Source organism: Girardinichthys multiradiatus, chromosome Y, assembly GCF_021462225.1.
Source record: "Girardinichthys multiradiatus isolate DD_20200921_A chromosome Y, DD_fGirMul_XY1, whole genome shotgun sequence".
Taxonomy (NCBI): Eukaryota; Metazoa; Chordata; class Actinopteri; order Cyprinodontiformes; family Goodeidae; genus Girardinichthys; species Girardinichthys multiradiatus.
Genome location: NC_061818.1, coordinates 37,404,527 through 37,426,661, shown reverse-complemented (window position 1 = coordinate 37,426,661; position 22,135 = coordinate 37,404,527). Strand labels below are relative to the sequence as shown.

The following is a 22,135-nucleotide window of genomic DNA, read 5'->3' as shown; positions in this document are numbered from 1 at the left end:
GCAGCAGTTATGAGGGCACTACGGATTTGGGTGGAGAAGTGCTTGATTTGCTGGTCAACCCACATCTTGATGCTCACTGTGATCATGACCAAAAGAACAAAATCCTGAATACAAGCAGATGAAAAAGGCTTCCTCCATAGAGCTGCTGGGCTCAGTCTTAGAAGGTCAAGTAGCTTGGGTAGACACTGTTATAAAACTGCTCCACATCAAAAGGAGTTAGCTGAGGTGATTCTAATAGAAGGTTCCCAGGAGGCTGACCTAGAACATGCTGGAGTAGTTATTTATCTCTTCTGGCCTGGTAACAGCTGGGGATGTCTCAGAATTAGACTGAGAGTGTTACAGGGGAGAGAGATAGGTAGTTTTCACCCTGGACCTTTTGTTTCCGTGGCCTGATCTTGGATAAGCAGAACAGAATGGATAAATGGATATATGTTTAGATGAATGGATTGTAAACTGTCGGTTATCTATTGCTAAGGTATGCTATTTCTAGACAGAAAACAGAAAAAGATCTACCAAACTGAAGACTATGACCCTAAAACTGTGATATGAACCAAAGCTTGGAATTTTTCAATGTTCCGCTTCAAACATCTGCTTTTGACAAAAGCTATGATTCAAATAATGTGTGCAGTTGAACAAATTTTCAAAAACAGTCGGAGAAATGACTCAACTAATGATTATTTTTGCTTACAGTTTTCAGTTGTCTTAAACTGAATTTACTACACTCAATAAGAAACTTCACTTGCCTGTTGGTTCTGCTGGTAGCTCCTATCAATAATACTGCACAAAGAAACTGAGACAACAAAACATGACAAAGCATGATTGTTGATTTAAGAGCTTATGGCATTCTATACAATAAGGCATTGCTTTAATGAAAAACACTGGACAAACATTTCACAGTTTAATAAATTTTTTGATTGGCAAGTGACATCTCGTCAATCAAGCGTGACGCCATCTTCATACTGATTGGTTTTGTCAAACTCAATACCGAATACGAATATTCGGCCTATATAATTCACAACGCTGAAGGCCTGATTTGTTGAGATGGATCAAGTGGCCAATTAAGAACAGAGCAAAGAATCAACGTCAAGCAAATTCAATCAGCCATTTCACACAGAGTCATTCTATTCAACAAGCAGGATTTGAAAAGAAACAAAAACATACTCCCAATGCACATATTATATCCACATAATTTGTAGACATCGGTGGAAATAATACTAATCTGGGAATTTTCCTTATCTAAAATAAAAATTAATAAATGGAAACGCCCAGAAAATTTCACTTTGGAAAAAAGTCCAGAGGGCCAACTTTTATTGTATTATGCAGCTAAAATAGCCTATTTACAATGATCTATAATGTGCAACAAAATAGCCTGTTTTCACTATTAGTCTATGCTGATATGTTCTGGCTGTTTGTAAAAGAAGAAGAGAAAACTTAATCCAAAAAATGGGAATTCATTAATTGTGCTTTTCAACCCACAAATCCCCTTCATTATTGAAATGGGACAATTTTAAGAGGCACCAATCGAAGTGCTTACATCAGATAATGAGTATCTCTAAAGCTATAACAAAGACTGAAAATACAAATAGTAAATATAGTTTATTTATATAGTTAGAAAGGTCATACAATTCCCTTCGAGTCCTATGTCAAGTTTAAAAAATATTTTCTTCACTCTGTCATATGTCCGGCAAGAAGGATCTTTGTGTCAAAGCGCAAAGCCCTTATGATACTCTCAGTGAAAAAAGTATTTGCCGAGGATTTTCCTAGTCATCCAAATTCTGGATCAAACAGAAAGCTTGTGCTAAAAAACAACAAGAATAGTTTTAATGACAGATGCTGATATTGTTCGTTCACATTTGTGTTGCCTTTCAAGAATCGTCTAACACTGTCGTTAAACAGTTACCTCATTCTTACTGGCAGTGCGGTATGTGTGGTGGTGCCCGGGAATGTACTGTAGGTGGTCGACCGTGTGTGTTCGTCGAGAAGCAAACGCCTGCCTCTTAGACGTGGACGTGCCAGCATGATGGTTGACCATCAGCGTGTTGTACGAGTCATTGGAGGCACTGGGTTGGGAGTGCATCTTTGTCACCTTGTGGCGGTCCATGACTGGTGTGGTAGGCATTAGCATGTCAGCATGTGACATTGCCCGTGCCATGGCCTTCTCCCGGAACTTGTCACGCCTCATCGCCGGGGACAGCAGTGGATCCTGGGAGTGTAGGCGGTCTGCCGAAAGCAGCTGCTCATTTGAGAGATTGCGGCTGCTTCCATATGCTGCAGCTGCCATGGCGCCATATGATGATAAGCTGTAATCTCCACGTCGTGGTGTCCTGGGAGGAGACAGGACGTGGTCTTGGGACATGGCCCTCTGTACCCGTCGGGGACGTTGCCGCTGCTGGTGTTGCTGGTGCTGGTGGGGTTCAGCATTCAGCTTCACCATGTGGGTTGGACCCCGGCCACCAAAGTCAGGATGAAGATGTTTTCTTGGGTAGTAATCATCCATGTTTTTGTCACCTGTGTAGTAGAAAGATATCAATTTGTCAGAAAGAGACACGCAAGATTTTCTTGGTTAAAATAAATAAAAAAACCTGTTTTGTAATGGTGTTAGAACCTGTTGGAAATAACATTTTAGCCCTAAAAACTAGAAGTTCCACATTTTGTGGAATCTTTAAGGGACAGAACAAGGCACCCACAGTTTTCCTACAAAATGTCTCCTGTAAGTAAAATATTGCACACTAGAAGACACATACCAACAAGTTCTGTGTTGAGGATTTGATGTGCTTTAGTGTTTATAATAAGTTCATATTGAACTTACTACCACTTACTAGCCACTTCTCCAGTGGCTGACATATCCTAAATATATGCCTCAAATAGGTTGCGATCATGCATAAAGTCATTCATAGATTCTCCCTGAAAAAGTCCAGAATCTGGATTCATTACACACTGTCCATGCACTGACATTTGGTCGGTCGTAACAGCCAGTATGATATATATCATTATTGCTTCGAGGCTATTTGGCTTAAATACAGTTTTATTTGAAGTCTAGAATGAGTTTAATTGACAATGATGTTAAGACCTTCCCAGCACAAGAGACAGTGGATTTGATTTTAATCAAAACTATTTACACAAATATTATTTAAAAGCAACAACAAAGCCATATCTTCAGGCTTGACAAAACGGTCATTTTAAATCTATCCATCATGTTAAATAACACAAAGAAACAACAAAAGAGTCATTGACAAGCATTCTTAAAAAGTGTTCTAACCCCCACGGTGGAGGTGACTGGACAGTACAGGAAAAGCTCCTTATTTTAGTTAAGTTTTTCTCAGATCAGGACATACAACAAAAACCATGGTTACTAAGAAAGTGCCCCTTGCTTTAGTGCTCCTTTTCGCTTTTTTGTCTTCTTAGTCACGTGCTGCTCATGGCAGATTTGTTGTTTTCCTTTTAAAAGAGAATGGTTCATCTCCACTGTTGCCCTATTGCTGAAGATGAGGAATTTCTGCAAAGTCAATGACTTGATGCAGTCGGCTTCCTTATACAGATAACATTTGAAACATCAAAAGGATACAGGGCAGCATAATTTGAATTTTATTAGGTATGAATTGGATTTAAATTGAACTTGGGTTTGCTTTTGGATTGTAAAGTCCCTTGAAATGACACTGGTTCCGTATAAAGAACATGGACTTAGACAGAATTATACTGACAGCTATAATCTGTTTGTAAAGCAGCACTAGATATAAAAAAGGTATTACTCAGCATTGTTTTGTTCATAATATAAAAATAATTACAGTTCATTTTTAGGTTTCCAATATTTTCTGATGTCCTGGATTATTAGTTTGACAGCTACACCTATTAATAGCTTATACAGCTATAGCTATGTGAAGCTACAGATTTACAGATATGTTTAATCTCGTTAAATGTGTTATTTAATGGGATTAAACCTAAATTGGTAACTGCAGTTTAATTTGTTTCGTTGGCCTACAGTAATAATAATAATAATAATCATCTTTATTGGTCATTGCACATGTACATTACAACAAAATTTGTCCTCTGCATTTAACCCATCCCTTATAGGGAGCAGTGTGCTGCCATTGTGTGGCACCTGGGGAGCATTCTGGGGCCTAAAGTGGATATCTGTGGGATTGGAACCTGGCCCCTTGTGTCCCCTCCAGAACACAAACCTCCTGTTCTAACCACTAGGCCACCACTCCCCTGTAAGTTTAGGCTTCCAAAGAAATGATTCTTAATCAAGTTATTTAATAACTTGGTAGATTTTTCTGTTGCTTTTAAGACATGCTGGTGATAATGACTGATTCAAAGCGTGCTTGACAGCAAAAATAATAAAGAAAATAATATTTTATTTTGTTTTTGAAATGATCTTTGTTTTCTCACAGATGGCAGGCTTGGATGACATAGGTCACCATATCTGCCTGTGCATTTCTAATGAAGACAACCCAACTCTGACCTGTGGCGATGCACATCAGCAGGGGAGAGAGAACCAACCAATCGTTGGCCCTCGGCTCCAGCGATTGGTCAGAGGGAGATATTCATTTTTAAAGCATTTTTAATAGCCCTGTACTCACACGAGGAAGGAAAATATAGACTTTAAATGATCTCTTAATACAGTAAAAACAAAAAAATATTCATACCTCTGTCAGATATAGATAAGTAATTTTAAGTATATTTAATTTTACCAATAGTTTCTTTTGTCTGGAAATATTAATATTTAGGATTGGTAAGGCCAGAATCCTGACTAGATTCCAACAGAGAATCTTTGGAGGAAGCTAAAGATTAGGGTGATGGCAAGGAGGCCTTTCAACCTCAAAGACTTGGAACTTATTGCATAAAAATGATGGTCAAAAATGCAACTGGAAACGTGCTTGAAGCTGCCCAGTGGCATTTAGCTGTAATGCCATTAAAGGCTTTTTTTTTAATTGATTACAGAATAAGTGATCAAATATTTTCAACATGCTGTTTTTTCTTGAAATGTAAATAAAACCAGAATATTTTTTTGCAGTTTGTCTTGTTACTTTCTGATGTCTCTGTTATTTCCTATCTGAAACAAACTTCTGGTTGAATGAAAACACCATTAAACCCAAATCTGCCAGGGGTATGAATCATTTGGGTTTATGTATTCATATTTGGGCCAGTTTACCTACAAATGCATGCTACATTGAATGCACTTTAATGGACAACACCTGAGCTAGTTCAGGAAGTGAACTCAAGTTACGCTGCTGCTCCACTCATGATCATTCTCACACTCTGGAGAATATGTCAAGCATACCCTGATGAGCTAGCTGGTCTATTTAAGCTGCAAAAACTTCAGTTGCACTCTGCATTTCATACACTGGTCCTTGACTGGCTGCGTCTGAGTCTGCCAGGTTCAGCTTGCTTGTCTTTGTTCCCTCCCCCACTCCATCACCCTTCCCAGAGGTCAGAGATCCTCCCTCTTTACCTGACATGCAGAAAGCACATTTAGGGGGTAAAGATGCACTCATTACTCCATGACACACATATTAAGCAGCGTGGGCATGGAGTGGTGAAATCGAAGCCTAAATCTCGTCCAAAAACTTCTACTATATCAGCTGATATATTTAAGCACTTACATGTGAGTTGTCTGAGTGAACTGCCATTTGATTAATATCCTATTTGTAATGAGCATACAAATGCCATGCAAGATACACTTAACACAACTAAGATAATTAAAGGATGACTATGCTCATATATCATCCCAGCAACAATGATAAAACACAGCACCGCACTTTGCTATTAGGCTCCCAAATTGGAATCAGAGCTGCAAACACTAAATTGCCACAAACAGCTAATTAAACTCGAGCTCCCACTTTACTAAATTACATTCTGTCCATCCAGTATATTTATATATCAGATGTTGATCACAAAACACTGTAATCATGTAATGCACTAACACTTATGAAACTGGTGGAACATTGATTATAAAGTGATCTTTAGAGGTTTGGAACAGCAGACTTGCAATTTAAATGCATTTGAGAGGAGGGGTCGGGATTAAAAATACCTTCAGTATCCAGATTGGTGTTTTAATCCCTTTTAGGGTGTTTAAGGTGACATCACAGCTATAAGGCAGCATTTCTGCAGCGTGCTCTATCTCTCTCTTGTTAACGGCGAAGGGCAAAAAGGAGGAAAAGTTTCTCTGGTGTTCTCTCTCTTTCACACACACACACACACACACACACACACACACACACACACACACACACACAGTAATTTAAATCTGCTAATTTATACATTGGAAATAAACCATACTAATTTAATTTGGTAATCATTATCTTTCCAGATGGTTTTATTAAATAAAGAACTAATCATAATCATTTTTGGCATGTTTCCTCATTAAAAGATTTAAATACATTAAAAGAAGTACATTCTTTTTACCTCTTCTGACATACAAAAACTGCTTTCCTCTAAAGCCTTTGAAAATGTACTTTATGGACCTGCTGGATTTAGCCTCAACAAGCTCTAGTGCCTCGCAACTGATGCCCTGAATCTTCAAAGTATGAATGTTTACATATTGACCTCTTCTTGACCTCAAGAAGTTGTCTGAATGCCTGCCAATCACTGTAATGGTCTCTCATATGAGTCTCTCATAAGCTTTTAAAATAATCCATTAATAGTCATAACTGCACAGTGGTGCAGTTGGTAGCACTGTTGCCTTGCAGCAAGAAGGTCCTGGGTTCGATTCCCAGCTGGGGGTCTTTCTGCATGGAGTTTGCATGTTCTCCCTGTGCATGTGTGGGTTCTCACTGGGTACTCTGGCTTCCTCCCATAGTCCAAAGACATGACTGTTAGGTTAATTGTTCACTCTAAATTGCCCTTAGGTGTATGAATGAGTGTGTGCATGGTTGTTTGTGTGTTGCCCTGCGATGGACTGGTGACCTGTCCAGGGTGTACCCTGCCTCTTGCCCATAGACTGCTGGAGATAGGCACCAGCTTCCCTGTGACCCACTATGGAATAAGCAGTAGAAAATGACTGACTAGTCATAACTGAAAATTTTGGTTATCATCCTAAACCTTTAACATGAACTTGCCTTTTTGTTTAGTAGAATGATTGCATGTTTAAAACTTTGACACAGCTTCAGCCTGGAGATATGTTTATGTGCAATTATGTTTTTCATCTAAAATAATAGAATTTATCCTAATTATTAGCAGTTTAGTACCAAGTCTGCTTCTGATTGGTTGATTCACACCTCATGATGACTCCTTACCTGGAAGCTCTGGCTGCCGAGAGCTGAGCAGACCCGTGTTCTGACTAACTCAGGAGATACAAATGGAATCAGAACCATGAAGAGGTTTTGACCCACTGAGAGAACAAGATTTCTGATTAATTTGTCCAGATTTTGCTACATAAGTCTGATCTTGTGTGAAATTCCTGCAAAAATGTCATTTCATTTTTCATTTGTACTTCATGGTTCTGAACCTTCACTGAGGAACTGCAAAGAGATTTAGTGAACTGAACCAGAACCAAGAGGCTTACAGTCTTGGTGATGTTTAGGCCTGAACAAACTAACAAACTAACTGGGAAGATTTATCCGGCTCACTGAGCCAAGAGAGAGGAGTGATTTAGTCGGTCTCGTGCACGAGGCAATGGCCGGATTCCAGACCACAAAGAAGACGTTGTTATTTGCTGTTATATTGTGGGCGGTTCTGATGTTTTGTTTCTTAAAATTTGGTGGCTCTGGTGTTGAAAGCAGTCAGATTAAAGGTTGTACTAAAACTTTGAATATTTCCTCCTTGTTTTCCTTCACACAAACCTTCCCATGATATTACCTTTAGGTATAGGTAGCTCAGACGTTACGCTGCAAGGCACGTTTTTAAACTCCAGAGAGACCAATAAACTACTTTTCTGAATGTTTAAAATTCTCATTCAAAAAGCTTAACCTTTCATTTATGGTTGTAGAGTTATTCTAGCATTTTGGTTTTTAATTTGGGTGTGTTTATGTTTACTTAATGAAATAATTAGAGTTCAGAGCCCAGAGTCCATCCTTCAGCCAGATTTTCGACTGATTATGTTAGTTCACCAACACTACACTCAATTGTAGAAAACACACAAAAGACTGTATAAAAAATTTCAAAAATGGAAACGCAGTGTCTGAAAAATTAAGTATACCTTTGCTACTTCTGCAGGGATTCAGAAAAGTAGCGGGCAGGTCCTGTTAATTAAATGGCACTTATAAACTAATCATCATCAATGTGACAACTTCAATCTGGGAAGAGGTAAAAGACTATTTCTGAACTATTTGAGGTCATCATTCTGCATAAATAAAAACTATTCAAAGGTGAAAACCATTTAAGACAGCTGTGATTCTTTCCTAAACTGGACATCCAAGCAAATTAGTCTCCAGGTCACATCATGCAAGAGTGAAAGAAATAGCAAAAAGCCCAGGGGGTCCAAGTCAGACTCCACAAGAGTCCTGCCAAAATGTTCTTTGGGCAAATGAGACCAAAGAAGAGCTGTTTGGACCGCATTGTGTTTGGACAAAATCAAACATCATATTGGAAGAAAAACCTCTTTCCAACTGTCAAGCACGACGATGGCTATCTGGTGATTTGGGTATAGAGTCGTTGAAGAAAGAAAGCAACACTTCAAAGGAGAGGGAGCCAAAAATCCTCCAAAATGGTGAATGTGGCTGTGCTTAGTTTTTCACACAGCTTTTTCATTTGCGTGTTCTTTCTTCTACATATAATGAAAGTGTGGGATCTGTTGTGTGTTTTTGTGGGTTTAATAATTTTACAACCTGGAAATGATCAAATAATTTTTATTATGTCCTGATATGAAAAACCTTGGAAGCTGAAAGAGGGTGTACTTTTTTTGCCATAGCTGTTGCCCCTTTGTAGTTTAGCCCAGTACATATGTTATGTTTTGAACACACCTCAAACCAGATAAGAGCGAAGCCCTGAGTTGATAAGAGACAGAAACGGCAAGGCACGAAAATGGGAATTTGACCAAAGCACGTTTTTCATTCAAACAACAAGGAAGTGAAAAAAATAAATGACCAATGACATGTTTAAATAGCTTTCTGTCGGTGTACAACGTCTCTTTGCATTCAGACCTTGAGTAGAGGGGAGGCTTTAAAAACCTTTTCTACCCTAGATTCAGTCCAGTGAAAGAATGCTTTTAAGAGAAAGTACAACTGAAGTGTTTGATAAAGAGTTTGGTAATGTTTCTGCTGAAAAATCGTGCTGAATGCTAAATTACTTTTTGGACTGAAGAGGGTTTTATAAAAGATTTACACTCAACAAGTCTGTTAAATGTGATAACAACATAAGCAAAATGTGTTTCTACTGCGGTGCTTGCATAACTTGACTGATAAATCAGCAACAATATGGCAAACAGCAGCTCTGCTTATCTGTTTTTAGAGTCTGATAAATTATGTGCATCTGAAAGCAGAACTGTTTAAGATAAAAGCTGAGGGCAAAACAAAATGTGTGGTTGATTAAAGTCGCCATCCTCTCAAGGAGAGTTAAAAGGTGAAGACGAACCAAACAAAAAAGTAATGATCATACTTTGAAACATCCACACAGTTATTGTTAGTGTGCTTTGCACCAAAATCAATTTTAACCCTTTCATGCCTAGTAGTCACCACAAGCTGTTTTCTGGCATGTGTGTGGGCGTTCATGGATTTGCATTTAAAAACCAATGAAGCTAATTCATTGGACTCTAGTGTGTCACTCAGTAAATGCAAAAATATATATCTTTATATTTTTGTGGCAGTAGTTTCCTTTATTTCATAGTATATTGAGAGGAAATGGGCAGAGATGAAAGGGGTAGAGACATGCAGCAAGGGTCCCAGGGTCGGGAATTGAACCCAGGACAGCTGTGTCGAGGACTCATAGCCTCTGTATATGGTGCACATGCTCTACACCACATGCTGCGCCTGAAAGCAAAAATTTTAAGAATTTGAATTTATGTTAAGAGGAACTTGAAATTTGTCTCCCCTAAAGGGGATATCATGCATCGCTGGAATTTCGTCCATTGCTGGGACTATATTGAAATTATTTCAAAAGCTGCACCTACTCCTGTAGTAAAAGACTTATTTTTGTTACAGTTACAGTTAGTGTCTCTTATCTCGTAAAGCTAAAGTGCTGTACATGTCGGAAAGACAAAGAGTTGAATTTGGGAGGACCAGACAACAAAGACTGAAGCTATATGTACATTAAGATAATCTGTTTTTGAGAACTTTGAGCATAACATATCAGTCTCAGGTTTTAAACCACGCAATCAATGGCATACAATATTAGTTTATTTCATGTTAATCACTTTTAAACCTGACTAAACATGTTTGATCATCTGCAGATGAAGACTCAACGCCGCTCTTAAGCCCTGCCAGTCAGAAGTTCCTTTCGGTTCAAACACACACTAAAGAAAAATTGTTTATAATCTTATGGTCTCTAAATTAGTGGTTATTATGTGACAGCAAATATTTAAACTCAAGAGTGAATCTTGAAAAGACCTTGAGCTGGGATCACACTGTGTGATTATCGGACAACTGGTGATCTCTGCTTGTTCAGAGTGACTCAAACACTCACAGCTGATTTAGTATCGACCAAAGACAACCTGAAACAAATATGAAGCAGTGTCAGAAATGTTCTGGGAAAGTCATGTAGTGTGATCGCTGGTCTCATCTTCATACCTCGGATGACTGTCCAGTTTTTCCCAGGTATGAGCTCTTCCACAGCTGTCCTTCCTCTTCTCAGTGTCTCTCTAATGATAAGAGCCTTTAACACCCAACACTAGCCGTCCATTTTCTGATCGACTGATATCTCTGTTAGACCTGTTTAACAGAATCCTGCTGCAGCATCAAATTGTGCAATCTGGCACCTTTCTTCACGGAGTTACTATCAGGACTTCATTGTGCCAAGTGCTGTCATAATCTTTGGGACTGTGGTTTTGTGTTTTGCTTTATTGTGGTGTCAGTCACTCTTTGCTTTTGTCATTCAGTTCATTCCTTAGTTTTAAGATTCCTCATGTCTTTCTCTGTATTTATTTTCTGCTCTGAGTTGCAGTATTTAGGTTCGTACATCTTAGTTCCTGTTTTATTTTCAAATCTTTCCATGAACTCCGTATTTAATTCATGTTTCCTGTTGCTCCTATTTATGAATTTCTTTGTCCCCCTTGGTTTGAATCTTGATTCATTATTTTAGGTTGTGCCCTGTTTCTGGTTTGTTCTTTTCTGCTTTCTGGGTCTTCGCTTCTCTGGTTCTCTCTGTTCTCCATCAGCCATTTTCTCCTATTTCCTCATTTTTATCTCGGTAACCTCTGCATGTTCCCCTCACAGCTGACATGTATAATACTAGTTAGACCCATCTGTGTTCACACTCCCCAGTTAAGTCTCTCAGTTTCTGTCATTCTCTGCTGGATTCTACTGTTGGTCTCACCCTGGTTTTGTCATTTTTGTAAAATAAAACCTCCACTCAGCCATGCACATCTGTTTGTCCTGCTGTCATTTGGTTCTTCAACAAACTATGACATGTTCAAGCCCTGTATGATGTTTGAAGTCAGTGGCGCTTGCAGTCGGATGCTTCAAAACATCTTTTGTTTTGCAAAAAGAGTTTCAAGCAGCGATGACTAACGGTCCAACACAATTTTCAGTGGTATTAACTATAAACCTCCATGCATATACGGTCTGATGTAAAGCTCGAGGTTTGAATGTATTGCTATGAATTTTTTGAGATTGTAATGTTTTTTTTTTACTGTCATAGAAACCTAGGTAGGTCTTGGTGAGGTCATGATCAGCCGTTATGTTGACCGTCGTCTCCAAATGTTTTTTTCAGTTTATTTAGTCTGTGTCAGGATCTGTCTGTGTGTCTCTTCTGTGTTGTTTTTTTTAGCAGGTTCAGTTGGAGGGTGGAGCTGTGTGCTGCCGTCTCACACCTGTCACCCATTAGGCTCGTTAAGGAAGTTTTTTAAGGAGAAGGTTGCTGAGCATTCGACGTCTGAGTGTCGTCCTTTGTGGTGCCTCCCTGGATCCTTCCGGTGGTTCCGGTGCAGCCTGATCCCGTTTACCTCCTGTGTTTCCCGTTTGGGTTGCAGGCTGACTGCCACCGGCTTCTAGACGCTCAGCCACCAAATCCTGTCCGCCCTCCAATGAACCGCTTACCTCTGGAGAAACACAGACCTGTCCACCAAAGCTGACCTCCCCTCCCGGACTCCTAAATCCTCCAGCAACAGTACGCTTTCGTCACTCTGACTTTGCCTCCACGTTCAAGAAACCTTGCTCACCGTCTGCTTTCCTTCCCCAGAGGACGAACCACTGGAGCAGTCCTGAATTCCTCATTCATGTTATTGCCTCTTCTAAAATAAATATCTTAAACTTCCTTGGTCTCCTGAAAGTTTCAGCATGTGGATCAAAAAGCTTGGTAAAACGATGACAGTCTGAAGTTGTTAAAAGATGCTACAGTAAGAATAATCTCTCCAAAGCTTTTGCAATTGCTACACTTGTCAAATATTTTAAATTAGTCAAGATGCAATGGTGGCTCAGGAGGTAATGGTTTTGGTGGTTAGAGGGCCATGGTGGTGCTGATTGTCACTGGGTAGCCTACCACTGCCAGTGTGTGAAGGTGTATTTGAATGGCTGGATGACTGATCGTAGTGTAAAGCGCTTTCGGATTGTCTGACTTCATGAAGTGAAGGCCATTTACAATTTTTACAAATTAGTCTAGATCAAAATACAATTTACAGCAGTTGTACTAACCAAACAGTCTTGAAAGAGAAGTGTGCTGACTTTTGACCCCTGGATTACAAACCATGTGATCATTTTCAACCCTATTTCATTTTAACATTTGTTGTGATAAATTTCAACTATTTCAGACAACTGTCAGACCAAAAACAAACAAAACACAATGGATGACCGGGTTCTATAGTAAAAAGTGATCGGAAATGGAATAATTTAAACCATCATGTCTGTCCTTGTTCAGTTTATTCAAACACATTTCGTTTAGGAAGCGGTATGTTAAATAATGTCTTTTATAATGCCTTATTAGGCTATATGTAAGTTCTGTTAATTACTGGGGTGCCATTGCTGCTACTGTGTGCAACCATAATTGCTCTGCTATACAGACGACCTGCTGCTTCAATAAAATTAAATCAATAGAGGAAAGACATGAAGCATGCACTGGTCAAACCACATCACAATAAAACTGCTAATCTCACATTGAGGATAATGGACTGTGGTATTGCTGTTATATTAAGGTGCCATTGCGTTGACATATTAAGTATATTCTGCTAAAAAAAAAGCTCTTAATATGTCATTAACAGACATTAGTCACATAACATCGGCTGCAGATGGGAACAAATTACACGGCAATTATATGTAAGCCAGTAGACAAGTCAACGGAGTCGATGGGAACAAGCATGGAGGCTTCAAGCGTTTCGTCGTGCATTTCAAGGGGATTGTTTTTTCTAAAAAATGGGAAAAGGTGAGGGGACATTCTGCATGATCAGCCAGCAGACGTGCAAATGCAGGTTCATCTCAGTAAATTAGAATCTCATTTAAATGTTAATTTGCTTCAGTAATTTATTCCTAAAAGTGAAACTCATAAGATGCAGATTTATTACATACATTGATTTATTTCAATTGCTTGTTTCTGTTAATATTATTGATTATGGCTCACGGGTGATGGAAAACAAAAATAAAATAATTTAATATTACAACAGACCAATAAAAAAATGGGTTTTTGATGAAGAATTCTGGTCCTACTGAGCAGTATGTCCATGTACTGTATAGTATCTGCACTGAGTACTTGGCCTGGGCTCCTTTTGAATGAATTACTGGATCAATGCAGCATGGCTTGGATGAGATTAGCCTGTGGTTCTGCTGAGGTGTTCAGGAAGCCCAGGTTGCCTTAATATTTTCAGCTCGGTTGGTTCTGGTGTCTCTCATCTTCCTCTTGACAATACTTCATAAAGTCTCTGTAGGGTTTGGGTCGGGCCATTGTGCTGGCCAGTCAGACCCAGTTACACTATGGCAATTAAAGCAGGCATTGTGACTTTTGGCAGTGTGGGCTGGTCCTGCTGGAAAATGAAATCAGCATCTCCATAAAGCTTGTCAGCAGAGTGAAGCATGAATTGCTCTAAAATTTCCTGGTAGACAACTGTGCAGACTTTGGACTTGAATAAAACACAGTGGACCAACACCAGCAGATGACATGGCTCCGCAAAACCACTGCTGACTAACAACTTCACTCTGGACCTTAAGCTGCTTAGTTTCTGTTCCGCCTCATTCTTCCTCCAAGAGTTTGGGACCTTGATTTGCAAATAAAATGCACACTTTCCTTCCCCTCAACTTTCCACTAACATGCTTGGATGCAGAACCCTGTGAATAGTAAGGATGTTTAGCAGTTACCGTTTTTGGCATGCCCTCCTTGTGGAGGTTGCCAGTGACTACCTGCTGGACTGGTTTTAAATCCGGACTGTTCTTCATTGGTCCATGTAATATTTAAATTCTCATGGGTCTTTATTAGTTGTAAGTCTTAAGTATAAGATGGTTATTCAAGAAGATGGTCACAGATAGTTACAGATAGTTTTGTTTATCTGGTTGAGAACAGAAGCTTATTTGTTTGCACATTCACTGAGCACCTTGTCTTCACCCATATGTGCTCTACAGGCTGCAAAGTGTCACCGCAGTGATGCCCTTGTTGGGACCATAGCCATGGTTACAACGTGATAGGCCAGTACAGACTTTCAAAATAAATTGCATTAACCTACTTTCGGCACAGCCAGGAAACGGGGTAACTGCGGACTTCCTGTGACGTCACTGTCCAAATAAAAGCACTGCTCTTGCTACATGGACTGAACTTATATAGCGCTTTTCCAGTCATACAGACCGCTCAAAGCGCTTTACACTAGAGCCACATTCACCCAATTGCACTCACTAACGCTCACACCGATATGCAGATCAGTAGGCAACTTGAGGTTAAGTGCCTTGCCCAGGGGCACATTGACCTATGGCAGGAGGAATCAAACCCACAACCTTCTGATTGCAAGACGACTACTCTTCCTACTGAGCCACAGTCGCCTCTTCCATCCAGACTCTGCTGCGAGGTTGGCCGGAGAGACAGCGCGCTAATGTCTCTTTGTCGGCAAACAGACATAACTCTTCAACTGGATCCAAGGGTGTGATACGATCATCGATCATTTACATAAAGTTAAGTACGGATGAATTGCTGTATGTGTATCCGGTATTCATTCAAGAACAGGAATAATTAAGGTACAAGAATTGCCTGATTTTCTCTCTGAGGCCTGCAGAAGCAAACTGTGTTCCAGAGAGTTCCCTGCAGAGACGCTGTCTCCACGAAGCCGAGTGGAGCCATTTTCCCAGTCTGAAGGAAGGACACCGGCACCGCATCACGGTGGTTACAGTAACTGTGCAGTTGGTTGGCGGACAGAACGAGCCGTCTTTCACCCACAGCTATGGAGGTTAGCTGAAGCTAACCCTTTGTTCACCGAGCTTTCTTCAAACTTCGTCGTCGCCCGGACAACTCCTCCTCAATACGGTTCACACGAGGTTAGGGTTTGGGCAGAGAAAGATTTAGGGTGAAATGATCTGAAGGTTTTTTATTTTGTGAAGTTTCGTTTTGTTTGTGTTGAACTCAGCTATCTTGTTGCTAGCAGGCTATCTGCTCACCACGTGCTCAGTTTTGTGTTCTGTGTTTGTGTGTTTTTAAAGTTAAGACAAACTATTTAAGGGTGATTTTAAACACAGAAGATTGATCATAACGCGCCGTCCGTGCTTATGCATTTTAACCCTTTTATTGACGGTATTTTAAAGGTGTGTGTTTGATTCTGGTGCTAAGCTATCAGTTGCTTTGTTAGCTTTCACTGCTAACAGCTAAGAACACGTGCTTGTTCCTAAAGAATATTTATCCAGAAAGGTTGTTAGTTTTCAATCCAGTAAATAATATTTTCCTAAACATTATTTTGCTAGACTTGATAACTAAGTAAATACCATTAAGCCCCATTTCTCCAGAAAGATTAGGCTCTTTTCCAAAATATTTCCTTAAATATTTTATCATTTCTTTAATAATATTTCTTTGAATATTATTTTAATAAGTAAAGGCAGCGTTGAGAATTAGTCATCCAGAAGGTTGGTTTTATTCAGCAGATCATTCTTTAAATGATCTGATCTTGCATTGTGAATGGTTGTCTAAACGTTTGCTGATTATTCCTAAATTAGTTCCAAGACTAACTTAACTTCACTTCCAGATTCTTCAAGATAATCCTTGGTTCTCAAACATAAACATTGCATGGTAATGTTGCATCACTCTTTTGGTCATGATTTCTAATCATCTTTAATCAACTTGTTTATATTGTACATAGTCCATTAGTCTTCATTATTCTTTAATTCTGCTTGGTAGTTTAGTTGGATTGTTTTAGCAAAGTAAAGAGTTTGTTGATTGAAATATGTTTGACTTTGAGTTGACTTATTTTTGTTAAATTCTTGTATTTTAAGAAATTGTGTGAATTCATTCCATGTGTGTGCAGAGTTTATGCTGTTCAATAATGTCAGAGATTGGCTCATCCCTTTCGATTTTGTCCTAAAACCATCGCCTTACTGGGCTGGTATTCACAGGACAACCCTTAACAGACTGAAATATTATTTGATAAAATATTAAAGTATTAATATTAAATAATATATTCAGATTCATAGTCACAACACCCTGCTCTCTGTTGCAGGCTGTAGTGGAGATGCTATGGACCTGTTGACTGGCTGCAGGCTGTGTTTGAAGCTAAGATACAAAACCAAAACAGACGTTTGTTTTGCGGGGAAGTAGATCAACTTGTGCAGCCTACAACATCCACTTCAACAACTAGCCTGTAGTTCTTTAGACCTGAAACTGAGAATTGACCAAATTCACAGTAAAAAGTCAGCTAAGATAACCATCATCGCTCAGAGGAAAATCTCCAAAATAAACCCCAAAAATAAATAATATATAAAAATAAAGGTTCTAGAGTGACCTAGTCAAAGTCTTAACTTAAAGCCGATTGATGGCAGCTAGTGGCACAACCAGTGACACAATCAAATTGATGCGGACAACTTTTTCCCTTAATAAATACAATTTTAGAAATTAAGTGTATTTTGGTATCTACCCATGTTATCTTTCAATTACTTTATGCTAAAATGTATTTGCTGATCCAAACATCGAAGTCTGTTAGTGTGCAAACATGAATTTGATTACTTTCTAACTTGCAAGAGATGAACCTGTACTTATCATAAGGCATGTCTCTGTAATGGACATGGAGATGTATCATCAGGCTGCATGCAGTGAACGTGGAAACCCTTTAATGCGCATGAAGGTGACGCCATTCCACGTCGCTCATTTCAGACAGCGATGGAGGACAAATGAAGGATCACCTACTTAGTCTGTGAGGAGAGTATTTACTTAAGTCAGGCTTGAGAGGCAGCTCATATGAAGGCTGCAGGTGGCTCAGGTTCTGGAAGGATCTGGACAGAGTCAGGTCGTATGGCTCTGTGGCTGAGGTCAGGATGTTGTTCATCCGCTGGGGCCTATCTGCAGGGGACAAGGGAAGAAGTGGTGCACTGCAATCAGCCAAAAAGGATGAGTTATACCCCAAGAGTGTTTAATGATGGAGAGGAGGTTCGGGAAGAAGAGCGATGCAGCAGGAAATGTCCCTTAGCTGGAAAACAGCTGAGAAGCTCCTGCTTTTTCTACTTGCTCAAACAGAAGCAGGACTTTGAGTGAACATGGATCTGATTTAAAAACAGAACAGTCATGTCTTTAATGTAACAGTTACCCTCAAAAAAGTTGGCCTCTTCCCAGGCTGGTGTTGTAAAGAACAATTTGTACTTATTGAGTTGTTAAATTAGGATTAACATGAAACTAAAATACAATCCATGGCTAATCCTGCATGTGTTAAATTAAATCAAACAGCTGTACATTTTAATTTTCTTACATGTTAGCAGTGGTCAGCTGCTTTTAAACACGTAGTAACCAAAAAGGTTGAGATTTATTTACAGTCTTCTGCTTGCACAGTTTGCACATTTACATTTGGTGTGACTTGTGTGGGAGGTTTGCATTTGTTTACCACTAACAATAATCTGTCTGGAGAGACAGTGAAATACATACAACTGACTACAACTGGACTCTAAACCAGTCACAAAAGCTCTTTATATCCAAGGCTGGAGGCGGTACCAGCGGCTGACCGAGCTGCTGTCAGGTGAATATTGGCACTCTGTTTTCCTCTGACCCACTATGGTTCCTTCTGTGATTGAATCGATCTACACAACAGCCAGAAGGCGTTTGTGCAAAATTCAAAATCATGTCGCCAAGCAAGACTCCAGGAACCCAGGCTGCTCGACAACAGGAAGTAACCAGGAAGTAACATTTTAAACTAAAACTTACACAGTTTTTAAAGCTATATGTAAATACGTAAAACAGTAATGTTAATAATATGTTACATTCCTGTGAAGCTGTTGTAATATCAGCATTTCTGAACCAAATAAATTAATGCAGGTTGAAGTTCCAGTAGTTAACAGTTTGTTATTTTTTATCTTTTTGAGGGAAAATTGAGGTCAAATTTGAGCATGTTAAGAGACATAGAGACCGTGATAAATCATTCCCAACCTTTTCACCTTTAATGGGACAATTATCTTGCAGAACAAAAATAATATACGAGTCAACTGAAAAACAACCACATCGTGATGGAGAAAATACTGTATATATAAAAAATGCAGCAATAACCTGGTTGGATGAGTGTCCTTAAACTAATACTTGGTTCAAGCACCTTTCTGCTAGTTTTACTATTGTTCTTGAGCTTACACTTGCCTTTAATTCATGTTCGTTTGCATTATTTAGCCATAACTTGCAGAGAGGTTATAAAAGATCAAAAATATGTAATTGCACAAAACTGGTGAGGGAGAAAACCAAGAGGCTGACAGTATGACTGATGAGCTGCAGCAATTTCCACAGCCACGAACATCACCAAACGACCACCATGCATGCAGTAAAACATGGTGGTGGCAGTATCATGCTCTGCAGTTCCTTTTCTTCAAAAGAATCTTAGTTTTTTTCTAGGTAGATTAAATTACGAACTTTGGAAATACCAATCAGTTCGGACCCAAAACCTTCAGTTGTCTGTTAGAACGCATAAGAAGAGTGATTTTATTTTTCAGCATGGCAGTGTGTTCAAACATGCATCTACATCAACAGAAGAAGGACTGCAGCAGAAAGTCAGTTTAAGGGTGTGAAGACTTTTACAATCTGATTATTTTGTAAATTTCTTCCACCTGGCAGATGTGTTTGTTCTTCAGTTGAATTAGTACTAATGAACCCTAATATTTTAATAGGGGTGTTGAAACGCTACTGTAGAAATAGATTTTATATGCGTTTGCTGCATGTTAAATCGTTAGACACACTTTGGTTGGAAGTTAAATATGAACAAAATGACATCCTGGACGCCTTCCTGGGCAGGTGTTCCAGGCATGTCCCACCGGGAGGAGGTCCAGGGGACGGCCCAGGACACGCTGGAGGGACTATGTCTCTCGGCTGGCCTGGGAACGCCTTGGGCTCCCCCTGGAGGAGCTGGAGGAGGTGTCTGGGGAGAGGGACGTCTGGGCGTCTCTGCTGAGTCTGCTGCCCCCGCGTCCCGGATAAAGCGGAAGACGACGACGACATTTTCTGTTCTGTGACTCTATTTTTCTGGTATTAGGATTCTTCACAATATAGTAAATAGTTTCTCCTAAACAGAAACCTATAATGATTTATTTGCTATTACTATTACATCAATACAGCCTGCATACTTTGAAGCTGGGTCAAGGTTTGATTTAAAACAAACTAAAAAATCTGCTACAGGGGAAAAATATAACAAAATATTAAAGGTCGAATAACCTTGTTGTACACATGAAGATCCTTAAAAACAAAGTCTTCTTGAGTTTGCACCTAGCATCAATTATGGGGAATCTGATTAACCACAAATAAAGTTCAGCTGTCCTGGTAGGATTTTCCTGACATTTGCTCATTAGCATTTGAATCTACAGGATCTCAGTTTGCAAATGTATCAGTCAGGAGAAAATACAAAAGAATACAACAGCAATTGTATATACAGTCATTTATAATGGCACATTTAAGAGAGTTATCAGCAAATGGAGAAGAAATGGTGAACAAATCTCCACCAATTACTGGTTGGGATCTACATGTGACAACAGTTTCCATCTGTATTCTCCACAGTGTGGAGTAGTTATAATACAGAAGCCTTTGCTCCCATAAAAACATTCAGACCTGACAAAAAAACACACAAAAACCTTGGGGAAGAATGTGTTCTGAGCTGATGAACTCAAACTGGAACTTTCAGGTGACAACGTGAAGGTGTGTTGCAAAAACAACACTGCACAACACACACAAAAATGACAAAACAACAACAACAAAAAACATAACCACAATGAAACATGGTGGTGGCAGCATCATGGCCTGGGGTTACATTTCTTCTAACAGAACATGGGTTTTTGAACAGTTCCAAACATCAGTCAATTCTGGTCCAAAACCTTGAAGAAAGCTGAAGATCTCCCAGCAGATTTGTTTGTTTGTTGAATTGTGCAGAATAAATTTCACATCAAAGGTGGAAAAATCTCTGAAAAGATTTATCATGGTTTCATTTTTCATGTCACACATACCTGGATTTTTGAGAACTGCTGTACCTGAACATTTAGAGGTGAATCAAATGCATTTTGGGTGAGGATGTTTTTTTTAAAACATTTGAATTTGTTGATTAACTGATTAGGTCACTGATGTATCTACAGGTCCTTCTCAAAATATTAGCAGATTGTGATAAAGTTCATTATTTTCCATAATGTCATGATGAAAATTTAACATTCATATATTTTAGATTCATTGCACACTAACTGAAATATTTCAGGTCTTTTATTGTCTTAATACGGATGATTTTGGCATACAGCTCATGAAAACCCAAAATTCCTATCTCACAAAATTAGCATATTTCATCCGACCAATAAAAGAAAAGTGTTTTTAATACAAAAAACGTCAACCTTCAAATAATCATGTACAGTTATGCACTCAATACTTGGTCGGGAATACTTTGGCAGAAATGACTGCTTCAATGCGGCGTGGCATGGAGGCAATCAGCCTGTGGCACTGCTGAGGTCTTATGGAGGCCCAGGATGCTTCGATAGCGGCCTTTAGCTCATCCAGAGTGTTGGGTCTTGAGTCTCTCAACGTTCTCTTCACAATATCCCACAGATTCTCTATGGGGTTCAGGTCAGGAGAGTTGGCAGGCCAATTGAGCACAGTGATACCATGGTCAGTAAACCATTTACCAGTGGTTTTGGCACTGTGAGCAGGTGCCAGGTCGTGCTGAAAAATGAAATCTTCATCTCCATAAAGCTTTTCAGCAGATGGAAGCATGAAGTGCTCCAAAATCTCCTGATAGCTAGCTGCATTGACCCTGCCCTTGATAAAACACAGTGGACCAACACCAGCAGCTGACACGGTACCCCAGACCATCACTGACTGTGGGTACTTGACACTGGACTTCTGGCATTTCCTTCTCCCCAGTCTTCCTCCAGACTCTGGCACCTTGATTTCCGAATGACATGCAGAATTTGCTTTCATCCGAAAAAAGTACTTTGGACCACTGAGCAACAGTCCAGTGCTGCTTCTCTGTAGCCCAGGTCAGGCGCTTCTGCCGCTGTTTCTGGTTCAAAAGTGGCTTGACCTGGGGAATGCGGCACCTGTAGCCCATTTCCTGCACACGCCTGTGCACGGTGGTTCTGGATGTTTCTACTCCAGACTCAGTCCACTGCTTTCGCAGGTCCCCCAAGGGCTGGAATCGGCCCTTCTCCACAATCTTCCTCAGGGTCCGGTCACCTCTTCTCGTTGTGCAGCGTTTTCTGCCACACTTTTTCCTTCCCCCAGACTTCCCACTGAGGTGCCTTGATACAGCACTCTGGGAACAGCCTATTCATTCAGAAATGTCTTTCTGTGTCTTACCCTCTTGCTTGAGGGTGTCAATAGTGGCCTTCTGGACAGCAGTCAGGTCGGCAGTCTTACCCATGATTGGGGTTTTGAGTGATGAACCAGGCTGGGAGTTTTAAAGGCCTCGGGAATCTTTTGCAGGTGTTTAGAGTTAACTCGT

At 39.7% G+C, this 22,135-nt stretch overlaps 1 protein-coding gene across 4 annotated transcripts in view; it reads right to left on the bottom strand.

Moving 5' to 3' along the window:
* Positions 1-885: 885 nt before the first annotated feature.
* Positions 886-22,135, bottom strand: part of LOC124865048 (protein shisa-6-like) — a 104,341-nt gene continuing 83,091 nt past the window's right edge. For 2 of the 4 annotated variants that reach the window (XM_047360051.1, XM_047360052.1), the window contains 2 exons: positions 17,386-17,538; positions 886-2,508 (listed from right to left, as the gene is read on the bottom strand). In XM_047360051.1, the coding sequence (XP_047216007.1) occupies positions 1,889-2,508; positions 17,386-17,538 (773 nt within the window). In that variant the 3' untranslated portion in view covers positions 886-1,888. The remainder of the gene's footprint in view (positions 2,509-17,385; positions 17,539-22,135) is intronic. The other 2 variants (XM_047360053.1, XM_047360054.1) reach the window with 2 other exon arrangements.